Raw genomic sequence first — 12642 nt, 5'->3', positions numbered from 1 at the left:
AGGACACTCACAAAGACCAACTGACTGCACAATATTTACATTTTTACAATACATATGTATCCCCTTGGTATCTATTTGTATCCTCTTGCTGCTAGCTTTGTACTGCACCTTATTACCTTAATAACATACCTCATTTGACTTCTTGAGTATATTAAGACTAACCTTAGTCGTGTTGTGTCTATTGTTGTTGTCTTTTTGCACTTTCATGTTATATGTTGTGTGTTACAAATATTACTTGCACATTTGGAGTATTGGGAATGACTGTGTAATTAGGTGTTGCATGGTACGATTGACAATAAAGTACACTTTGAACTTTGAACTTTGAACTCTGTTGTATGCCTAGCATAAAAAAATAATATGTGACCAGGTTAAGAAAGACACAAAATAAAAATAGAAAATTTGAATCTTATACGATACGGTTTCACAAATCATGAAAATGGAGTAATATTCACTGGCATTGTGTTAAATACATATGCATTAACATGGCTTAAGTGGTCTTTGCTATCTTAATTTCAGGTTAATCTTTTCAGTTTATCTTCAATAACGTTTGAATTTATGAAGGGCATCATGCTAAATATGCAATTTAAAGTTGTGACCTTCAACGGCACATTTTAAAGGTACCAATACAGGGATATGAGTTAAATATCCTGAAATCGATATGAACGTATCACTTGTAGAAAACACAAAAGTTAAGTTCAAGGGAGCAAACAGTGAGTGCCTTTATAACATTGGCTTTAAAAAAAACTTGACATTGTAGTTTTACTTTGACTTGCACTGACTTTTATTGAGGTTATTTAAAAAGTGAGGGCACATTTGGTGAGTCAGACTTCAGGGGGTAAAAAAATAAGGTAAATTATTCCAAACACAATGTATTTATATTGTCCAAGTTGTCCAGAATTGAGAAATTGTGATGGGACCTGGTGAAATAAATAACGTATATACATAGATAAATATTACTACATCATTTTGACGAGGGACATGACAGAATGACGTGGTAAAAAGTTCTAGGTATCATTGAATACACAATATCCTGACTCAAATACGAACATTTTTAATAATTAAGCATATCTGAGGCTTTCAACTGTAATTAAGTTTGCCTTCTAGTAAAATGAAAATGAATGTAATATTTAGACAAATCAAATGCTTTGAAGTCGAATTAAGTAATTATTATTGAGGTTAAGGAAGACTTAAAACTTACTTAAAACAAATATATTTGTACACTCTACTCACAACATTGTTTCATTGTAAGTAACCTTGATCATTACTGGTGAGAATGTTGATGAATCCTCCAGTGCTCTGTGTTTTTTTTTGGTGACGTCAGCGCCTTTCTTTGGGATAAAGACGATCAACCCTGCTCTGTCGTCCCCAGATTCTGGCTCCCATCCATCGAGCTCTGGCAGAGCATCGTGAAACCCTCCCGGGAGCGATTGGAGCTACAGACCATCTCCAACACAACCAAGTTTGACGAAAGAAAAAGATTGATGAACGATACTTTGTTTTTTGATCAATGTTTGATTTACCTTTAATGTATTTAAGAGCTCCTTTTTTCAGACCAAATGCCTTGAAAATAGGGAAGAAACAGAACTATCTTCTCTCGCAGATTGACAGAAATTGTTTGGTTAAATGCTAAATGCCACTCTGCCCTTTTATTTCAACCTCACCATGTTTCTGGACATTGGAAAGTACCGCTATCCAGTGTTTGTTTTGTGTTTCTTGCTGTACATGTTTATTGTAGCCGCTAATCTGGTCATCATCCTGGTGATCATGAAGGAGAGGTCGCTCCACGAGCCCATGTTCATTTTTATTATGTTCCTTTCCGTCAATTCTCTCTACGGCTCCTTCGGCTTCTTCCCCAGATTTCTAGGGGACCTTCTGTCTGACAGTCATTTGATGTCCCGTCCGGCTTGTTTCACTCAGATTTATGTCATTTACACCTACGCCTCGAACGAATTCACCATTCTGAGCATCATGGCGTACGATCGCTACGTGGCTGTGTGTCACCCTTTACACTACCGCAGCGAGATGACGCCCAGAGTTGTCTCCAAACTGGGAGCGCTTGCGTGGATCTATCCGGTCTTTCCCATTGGAGCATGTTTCTATCTGTCCTTCCAACTTCCCTTGTGTGGGAATAAAATTCCCAAAGTATTTTGTGCCAATTGGCCTGTTGTAAAACTGTCCTGCGTGACAACTTTCATGAATAATCTCGTTGGCATGTTGGTCGCGATAAGCACCATAGTTTTGCCCTTGGCCTATGTTCTTTACACGTACATACGCATATTGCTGGTTTGTAGGAAAGCCTGCTCTGCCTTTAGGGGCAAAGTGTTCCAAAGCTGCCTACCGCACATTGTCACATTTGTCAGTTATTCCATCACTGTGTTTTGTGACGTTGCACTGAGCCGCTATAATCTGGAAGAGTTTCATCCGTTTGTCGCTGTAGTTTTGTCGCTTGAGTTTGTGCTGATTCCTCCGATTCTGAACCCTCTCGTATATGGCCTCAAACTCCCGCAAATTAAGAGATGTATATTAAAAATGTTATCATGTTAAGAAAGACTCAAAATTAACCTTGTAGTTTTATTTGACTTGCATTGATTTTTATTGAGGCTGCTCAAAAAGTGAGGTCATTTTGGACAGAAAAAAACCCAAAAAACCTGTTGATTTCTATGGTTACTACAAACACTCTTAAATTTATGTTTATTATATTTTACATGTTGTATAATGTTTAAAGTCCAGTTTCAGGTTTTTTCCCTCCAAGTGAAATTATTTGAGCCACATGGAAAAGAAGGTCGTCCAAAATAGAATCTTGAATCTCAATGGCACTTGTGATGGGGCCCAGTTAAAAAAAAAAAAAAAAAAAATGTTTATACATAAACATAAACCAAAATATTGATTACAACATTTTGAGGAGGGGAATGACAAAATGACCTGGTAACTGCTTCTAGGTATGAATGAATACACAATATGCTGACTCAATATGAACTTGCCTACTTGGAAAACTAAATAAAAAGATAATTACATTTTGTTAATATTTGGGCATATCTATTGTTTTCTAAGTCAAATAAGAAATTAATATTTAGAAAACAATAAATAACAAAATCTTAAATGTGATCTCTTCTGTGAGGTACGGTGGAAGTCAGGGTGATGAGGCTGTTGACCAGTGGGTGGTTAAGCAGCTCCACACACGTGGATGTCCTACCTTGATAAAACCATAAAACAACTGTGTTAAATTGAATGTAATACCTCACATCTCATTAAATAACATTCTGTGCAATGCATCCGTAGTAAGTGACAAAGTTTGAAAAAAAATAACACTATGACTTAAACTATGTCTTATATCAGTCACTTTTGGGCCAGTGTATTAACCTCAATGCATAATTGCATTGCATTGCAATGCATAAATATTATGAAGAAGTAGCATTTTCCGTTGCCTACCTTGAGGAAACCGTAAAACAGCAACTGGCCTTATGGTAATGGGAAGTGGCTGCAAGAAATGCCACGGCAACAATTAAACACTACCAAATGAACAGAAGGTCCTATGGTGGTGACTTAAATTAAACACATTCCTACGTGAATGGGCTGCATTTTATATAGCGCTTTTCCAGTCTTTCGACCAAAGCACTTAACAATACATGCCTCACATTCACCCGTTCACACACACCCATCGATGGTAGTGACAACCATGCAAGATGCACACCAGCTCATTGAGAGCAACTTAGGCTTCAGTGTCTTGCTCAAGGACACTAGGACATTCTGCCATGAGGAACGGGGATCAAACCAGGAATCCTCTGACTACAGGGCTGCTGCTCTACCTCCAGCGCCACCGTCGCCCACATGTTTCTACTGTTATAATCTGGAAGAGTTTCATCCATTTGTTGCTGTAGTTTTGTCACTTGAGTTTGTGCTGATTCCTCCAGTTCTGAACCCTCTCCTGTATGGCCTCAAACTCCCCTCAAATTAAGAGACATATATTCAAGATGTTAACATGTTAAGGAAGACTCAAAATTAAGACTAAGACTAAAAGTTGCCCTTGTAGGTTAACCATGACTTGCATTTATTTATATTGAGGCTGCTCCAAAAGTGAGCTCATATTTGGACACTCAGAGACTTTAGGGGTAAAAAAATTAATTGATTGTAAATTCATCAAAAATAATATATTGTAAATAGCTTGTCCTTATTTTAGTTACATTTTGTCAAATATATTTATTTTATAATGACATCCCATTTAGCAGACACTTTTATCCAAAGCGACTTACAATTATTCAATCACCGACGGATGCAGCCATCAGGAGCAATTAGGGGTTAAGTGTCTTGCTCAAGGACACTGCAGCATGCTAGCAGGAGGAGCCTGGGATCAAACCAGCAACCTTTAGATTACTAGACGACCAGCTCTACCGTCTGAGCTACCATCCCCATACCGGACATTAAGTAATGTGTGTCCACACTTTCTGGAATTCTGAAATCAAAGTTTGATATGAGAACATACAGTACGTATATTTTTAGATTATTAGTATCGTAGGCTCTCTTAAAAAAATAATGGATTGTCGTTACAACATCCACTCTTAAATTTATGTTTTGTTTTGTTTTTTTACATGTAAAATGTTTAAAGTCCAGTTTCAGGTTCTCTCAAAGTGAAAAGAGTTGAGCCACATGGAAAATAATCATCCAATTGAGTCTCAATGGGACTTGTGAAGGGATTCGGTTAAATCAAAAAATGTACATACATAAGCATAAATAAAAGTATTGAAAACAGTATTAAATAAACAGTATTCAACACAATATGCTTACTCAATGTGAACTTGCCTCCTTTGAAAATAAAAAGACTTACATTTTGTTAATATTTGGGCATATCTATTGTTTTCCAAGTCGAACAAGAAATATTCAGAAAAGACGATAACTACTTAAATCTAAAATGTGATCTCTTCTCTGAGGTACGGTGGAAGAAGACTGCGATGAGGCTGTTGACCAGTGGGTGGTTTATTCAGCAGCTTCCAAACACGTAGATGTCCTACCTTGATGAAACCATAAAACAAGTGAAAGCTATTAATGCAGCACCATAGTAAGCTGGCACACATGTATAACTCATGAAAACCTAATGTAAAACAATATACTGTTTTATAAACTAACACCAAGCAAGTTCTTAACCGCATCCTGTCACCCAGATTTATAAGACAAATGCATGGATGGCACAACATATGTGACCCACCGCAGATTTTAGGCCCTTTTGGTGTTGTTTGGCTTTTTTGTTTTAACGTCATTTGAAAGTGGAGAATCAGAGCTTCAAAACAAGCTGTCAATAGTGTGAATCAAGCAAATATTTTTAAAGCTGTTACTTGTTAATTAAGGCAAACTGTGTTTCTGAGATAATCACCCTCAAGGTTTTCCCCACACTTGGCTTCATTCAGCCAGCTCCCAGAATGCAAATGGGTTGAAGGACCGACAGAAACCACATGGCTTCTTGACACCCTGCTGAATGCGGTCTTGACACCCTGCTGAATGAGGCAATCCCTGCATTGCTGTTGTGTTTTGAGGGAATGTTGAACAGCGTCATCAACACACAACATCCTTGTTTTAAAAAAAATGCTTTTATTTCACAGTAAGAATAAACATGTTTTATCAAAGTAGAATTATTTAGGAGTTTAAAAGTGCAGACAACGCAACAAAATGCAGTCTGTCAATAATTTAGTCTTTGTATATCAACCTTGGTGTGTCATTTAATATATAAATGTACATATGCCAAATATCTTCAAAGTTCTTGGAGTTAATATGTGACCCACCACATACTTTCAGGTCATTTGGCAATTTTCGACTTTTTTTTTATTTGAAACACACCCCCAAGACTGATTGGTTCACTGCAAGGAGGAACTTCCCAGTAACAGGACTAGGATTGGTTCCTGAAGGGCAGGACATGTAATGGGAGGAGAGAACTTTGTGGGTATATAAGGAAGTCCAAGAGATCAGTTTGTCAGTCGGTTTCCTGGGACCACTCTTTCACATCAGACTCTGTTCAGTTCAAGTGTTTTTTCAACTAATTTGTTTTGAGGCCAGAACAGATAGAAACATTGTCCAGAGATCCAGAATTTTCACTGGCCCAGGTCTGGACCTTTTTTGTCCACGTCACTCCCTACATCCAGCTCTAAATTGCTTGTGAAATGGCAAGGGCCTTTTGTGGTCACACTGCAGGTTACTGAGGGCCATTATAAGGTTGAACGGTCTGGCAGGCAGGCAAGGGTAAATGCAGTGTCAAAGTTCGACGGCTACTCGATGCCTCGGGTCGATGAACTTCTCGACCCGGTAAGGTATGGCTCTTTTTTTCACGAAATTGTATTTATCCAAGGGCTACTGGCAGATTTTCTTGTCTGAAGAGTCCAAGGAAAAATTTGGCATTCTCCGCTCCGTTCGGCTTGTACAATTATCGCACACTTCTGTTTAGGTTGTTCGGTGCCCCAGCCACCTTTCAGAGACTAATGGACCCCATCCTGCGTCTGCATGTAGCATACACGGCATCCTACCTAGATTACCTAATAATTCACAGAGACACCTTGGGAGGGGCATATGCAGCATATGGGCGCAGTGCTTCAGTCCCTGAGGCGGGCTGGGCTCACAGTGAACCCAAAGAAATGTGCCGTGGGACAGAGGGAGGTATGGTATCTGGGGTACCACCTGGGTGAAGGTCTGGTCTGACCCCAGCTTGATAAAACCACTGCAGTTGCAAACACGCCGAGACCCAAGACCAAGAATGAGGGGTAGCAGTACTTAGGGCTGGCAGGCTACTATAGGAGGTTTGTCCACAACTTTTCGGAGACAACCAGCCCCTTGTCCGACTTAACTCGAAAGGGTGCTCAAAATCCAGTCGAGTGGTCAGAAGTGCCAGCAGGCGTTTGCGAGGGTAAAGTCAGCTCTCTGTGGGAAGCCAGTGCTGTTTAACCCTAACTTCTCTCTTCCTTTCTGTCTGCAGACCAAAGCTTCAGCCAGAGGGCTGGTTGCGGTCTTGTTCCAGGAGGTGGAGGGGACCAAGCGGCCGGTGCTGTACCTCAGCCGCAAGCTCTCGGAATGCCATTCCTCCTGCCCTCAAATCATTCATCATCATTCATCAATCATTATCATAATCACCATCATCATCATTTTTTATAATTGACATTTTGACACTTATGGGCAGCGAGCCTTTTGTTTATCCCTTTCATAAAAACTCTCACAATGTTGACGAACCACCACCACCACAAAAAGTTAGAGTAAGTAGGTTGTCCTTATTTGAGTTATGCAGTCACGGTGGCCGAGAGGTTAAGGCGTTGGACTCGAAATCCAATGGGGTTTCCCCGCACAGGTTCGAATCCTGTTCGTGACGTAATTTTGTGGCACGGTGGCGCAGTGCATTGCACTGCTGCCTCACAGCAAGAAGGTCCTGGGTTGGATTCCCGCCTGGGGCGATGTTGGCACCGTGCTCTGGGTGGGTTATCTCCCAAATAGGAGCCTCTCTGTGTGGAGTTTGCATGTTCTCCCCGTGCTCACATGGGGTTTCCTCCACCTCACGTCAGTAAGGACCCCCCTCAAAAACATGCACCCATCATCGTCTGACCAGCGATGGACACTTATCACCTGGTCCCCGGGTGCGTCCACGTACGCTGCCCACTGCTCCTGGCTGTGCCCCTGGAGGAAGGACAAGCCAGGATGGGTCAAAAGCAGAGGAACCATTTCACCAGCCATGTGTGTGTGTGTGCAAGCATGTGTTGTAGTGTGGTGTGTTGCGTGACGAATAAAGACTGTTTCTTCTTCTTCTTTCTAAATTCTGTCAATTATATTTATTTTATAATGGTATCCCATGCCTGATTTCTATGGTTACTACAAACACTCTTAAATTTATGTTTCTATTTTATTTTACATGTTGTATAATGTTTAAAGTCCAGTTTCAGATTTTTTCCCTCCAAGTGAAAAGATTTGAGCCACATGGAACATACATTTTAACTGCAATTGCCAACATCACAAATTGAGCACTGGGGTTTTCCTCGGTGGCGGGTCACTGGCAGGTCGGTGTCGGGGTGTGGTTGGCTGGGGTGCGGCTGGGTGGGCCCCCTGCCAGCTTGGCTGGAGTCCTGGCGGCTTGCACCTAGTGGCTTAAGGTGTGCTTTGACCTGGCGGGGCTGCGGAGAGCGCCATTGGGTGCCTTCCGTGGCCCCTGGGGTGCTGCTTGCTGATGTGGGTTGGGGTGCGGGTGGCCCGCTGTCGGCCTTTGCTCCTGCTGCGCGGCTTCTCTGCGGCAGCTGCCCGGGATTCCGGGAGTGGTGGAGGGCCCATATATCTGGCGGCCTGCTGGTGTCGGCAGGAGGGGGGTTTACATCCGAGTGCCCAGCACTAAGCGCACTCTGCTACGTAGATTGCCGCTTGGTGCTCGCGGCAGGCTGGGGCGTCTGGTCGGCTGCAGTGGGGCGGGCCTCGCCCTTGCACGGGGCATAGGTGGGTAGTGCTCCAAAGAGGGGGATTGGTGGCAGCTCTGTTTAACAAAAAGCTGTGCTCTGGTCATCCTACAGGTCATCCACAGGACAGAGTTATTGCAGCAGTTCTTGATCATTTAAGAACTAATCAGAGTTGCATTGCAGGTCGAGAACCGCAAGCGGTCTGCGAGACCCAGCAAGCATCGTAAGCGGTGTGCTAGACCCAGCAAGCACGGAACTCGAGCGGGCATCAGCGCCAGGCTAAAAGCCAACCCTTACAGACCTGCACTTCCCTCTATCCTGCTATCCAACGTTCGCTCGCTGGAAAACAAAATGGACAACCTCAGATTGCATCCAACCACGCAAAGTAAGGGGAGAGACTGCAGCGCCATCATCCTCACTGAGACGTGGCTTAATCAGAACGTTCCGGACAACGCCATTCAAGTGGATGGACTAACAACGTTCCGGGCGGACAGGAGCTATGCTCTCACCGGACAATCTCAGGGAGGTGGTGTATGTATTTTCATCAATAACAACTGGTGCACTCACGCCGAAATTGTCTTAAGTCACTGTTCTCCGGATATAGAATTTCTAACAGTTAAATGCCGACCATTCTACATGCCTAGACAATTCACAGCCATCTACATCACAGCTGTTTACATTGCACCCAGTGCGATAACTAACGACGCACTGTCTACACTGTATCAATCTGTGAGCTCAATGCAGAACTAGGGAGGCTGCTACTACCAACCATCATGTCAACCTAACGGAATGTATTGAGTCTGTTACAGGCTTTATACACAAATGCATGGACGATGTGACCGTCATCAAAAACATCACTACAAGAGCCAATGACAAACCCTAGTTCACCAGGGAGGTACGTGCACTCCTGAGAGCACAGAACGCTGCCTTCAATTCTGGGGACAAGGACGCCCTCAGAGCTGTGGGCCAACTTCAACCGGGGCGTGAGAACAGCCAAGCGTGTCTATGGACAGAAAATCCAATCACACTTCACAGAAACAAAAGATCCCAGTCGCCTGTGGCAAGGCATCCAGTCAGTCACCGGTTACAGGCCAACACCCCCACCGTGCGAGGACAACACAGACTTCCTCAACACACTCAACACATTCTTCAGCCGGTTTGAGGAAAACACCACCACCATACCAACAAAAGCCCGGACCTGCCCGGACAATGTAACACTTCACCTGGACCGTGCTGATGTGAGGAAGACCATACTCAAGGTGAACCCCAGAAAAGCTACAGGTCCTGACAACATACCGGGGCGTGTGCTCAGAGACTGTGCTGACCAACTTACAGATGTTCTCACGGATATCTACAACACCTCTCTGAGGCCAAGCCATCATACCAGCATGCTTCAAAGCCACCACCCTTATACCGCTACCCAAGAAATCCCCAGCCTTAACACTGAATGACTACCGACCCATAGCACTCACGCCCATCATGATGAAGTGCCTTGAAAGATTGGTCAAGGCCCACATAACATCCAGTCTCCCCATTACACTTGATCCATTCCAGTTTGCATACCGTACCAATCGCTCCACTGATGATGCCATAGCAACAGCACTCCACCAATGCCTGGCTCATCTGGAAAACAAAAACAGTTTTGTGCGGATACTGTTCATTGACTTCAGTTCCGCCTTCAACACAGTCATCCCCAAACACCTGGTAAATAAACTCAGCGAAATAGGCATCAGCACCCCACTCTGCAACTGGCTACTGGACTTCCTTACTGATAGACCACAGACAGTAAGAGTTGGCAAAAACTCCTCAGAGACCATCACTGTGAACACTGGAGTCCCCCAAGGATGTGTGTTGTCCCCTCTGCTGTTCACACTGGCGACGCATGACTGTTGTGCCAGATACAACTCGAACAACTTCATTAAGTTTGCAGATGACACAACAGTTGTGGGCCTCATCAGTGACGACAACGACTCAGCCTACAGAGAGGAGGTACATCAACTCATCAACTGGTGTGACAACAATAATCTACATCTCAATGCAAACAAGACAAAATAAATAACTGCAGACTTCAGAAAGAAACACACACCACTCATCCCACTCACCATCAATGGCAGTGCAGTGGAGTCTGTGGAGAGCACCAAGTTCCTAGGGGTGCACATCACAGACGACCTGACAAGTCAATCAACACCACCTCCCTAGTAAAGAAGGCACAGCAACGCCTCTTCTTCCTTCACCGGATGAGGAGAGCTGACCTCCCCCCTTCTGCCCTCACCACCTTCTACAGGGGTTCTATTGAGAGCATTCTTACCAGCAGGGTCTCAGTCTGGTACCGCAGCTGCTCTGCTGCCGACCAGAAAGCCCTACAAAGAGTGGTGAGGACAGCAGAGAAGATCACCAAAACAGCACAACCATCCATCCAGGACCTGTACCCGTCTCGCTGCCGCAAGAGAGCCACTAATATCATCAAGGACCACACCCGCCCAGCACACAAACTGTTCACCCTCCTACCTTCTGGCAAGCGGTACCGCAGCATGCGGTGCAATACCACCAGATTCAGGAACAGCTTTTTTCCAAAGACCATCAGACTACTAAACTCACCAAACACGACATGAACAGGACACTCACAAAGACCAACTGACTGCACAATATTTACATTTTTACAATACATATGTATCCCCTTGGTATCTATTTGTATCCTCTTGCTGCTAGCTTTGTACTGCACCTTATTACCTTAATAACATACCTCATTTGACTTCTTGAGTATATTAAGACTAACCTTAGTCGTGTTGTGTCTATTGTTGTTGTCTTTTTGCACTTTCATGTTATATGTTGTGTGTTACAAATATTACTTGCACATTTGGAGTATTGGGAATGACTGTGTAATTAGGTGTTGCATGGTACGATTGACAATAAAGTACACTTTGAACTTTGAACTTTGAACTCTGTTGTATGCCTAGCATAAAAAAATAATATGTGACCAGGTTAAGAAAGACACAAAATAAAAATAGAAAATTTGAATCTTATACGATACGGTTTCACAAATCATGAAAATGGAGTAATATTCACTGGCATTGTGTTAAATACATATGCATTAACATGGCTTAAGTGGTCTTTGCTATCTTAATTTCAGGTTAATCTTTTCAGTTTATCTTCAATAACGTTTGAATTTATGAAGGGCATCATGCTAAATATGCAATTTAAAGTTGTGACCTTCAAAGGCACATTTTAAAGGTACCAATACAGGGATATGAGTTAAATATCCTGAAATCGATATGAACGTATCACTTGTAGAAAACACAAAAGTTAAGTTCAAGGGAGCAAACAGTGAGTGCCTTTATAACATTGGCTTTAAAAAAAACTTGACATTGTAGTTTTACTTTGACTTGCACTGACTTTTATTGAGGTTATTTAAAAAGTGAGGGCACATTTGGTGAGTCAGACTTCAGGGGGTAAAAAAATAAGGTAAATTATTCCAAACACAATGTATTTATATTGTCCAAGTTGTCCAGAATTGAGAAATTGTGATGGGACCTGGTGAAATAAATAACGTATATACATAGATAAATATTACTACATCATTTTGACGAGGGACATGACAGAATGACGTGGTAAAAAGTTCTAGGTATCATTGAATACACAATATCCTGACTCAAATACGAACATTTTTAATAATTAAGCATATCTGAGGCTTTCAACTGTAATTAAGTTTGCCTTCTAGTAAAATGAAAATGAATGTAATATTTAGACAAATCAAATGCTTTGAAGTCGAATTAAGTAATTATTATTGAGGTTAAGGAAGACTTAAAACTTACTTAAAACAAATATATTTGTACACTCTACTCACAACATTGTTTCATTGTAAGTAACCTTGATCATTACTGGTGAGAATGTTGATGAATCCTCCAGTGCTCTGTGTTTTTTTTTGGTGACGTCAGCGCCTTTCTTTGGGATAAAGACGATCAACGCTGCTCTGTCGTCCCCAGATTCTGGCTCCCATCCATCGAGCTCTGGCAGAGCATCGTGAAACCCTCCCGGGAGCGATTGGAGCTACAGACCATCTCCAACACAACCAAGTTTGACGAAAGAAAAAGATTGATGAACGATACTTTGTTTTTTGATCAATGTTTGATTTACCTTTAATGTATTTAAGAGCTCCTTTTTTCAGACCAAATGCCTTGAAAATAGGGAAGAAACAGAACTATCTTCTCTCGCAGATTGACAGAAATTGTTTGGTTAA

The 12642-nt window shown here is 42.3% G+C and overlaps 1 protein-coding gene across 1 annotated transcript; it reads left to right on the top strand.

The window, feature by feature from the left end:
* Nucleotides 1-1623: 1623 nt before the first annotated feature.
* On the top strand, nucleotides 1624-2544 carry LOC307244264 (olfactory receptor 51G2-like; the record flags this gene model as incomplete). The annotated part of the gene is made up of 1 exon (XM_080019394.1): nucleotides 1624-2544. The coding sequence occupies one exon, from the start codon at nucleotides 1624-1626 to the stop codon at nucleotides 2542-2544; it is 921 nt and encodes a 306-aa protein (XP_079875520.1).
* Between the last annotated feature and the right edge of the window lie 10098 nt (nucleotides 2545-12642).

This window comes from Zeus faber, assembly GCF_960531495.2.
Source record: "Zeus faber genome assembly, chromosome: 18".
Taxonomy (NCBI): domain Eukaryota; kingdom Metazoa; phylum Chordata; class Actinopteri; order Zeiformes; family Zeidae; genus Zeus; species Zeus faber.
This window is presented reverse-complemented; position numbering and strand designations above follow the sequence as displayed.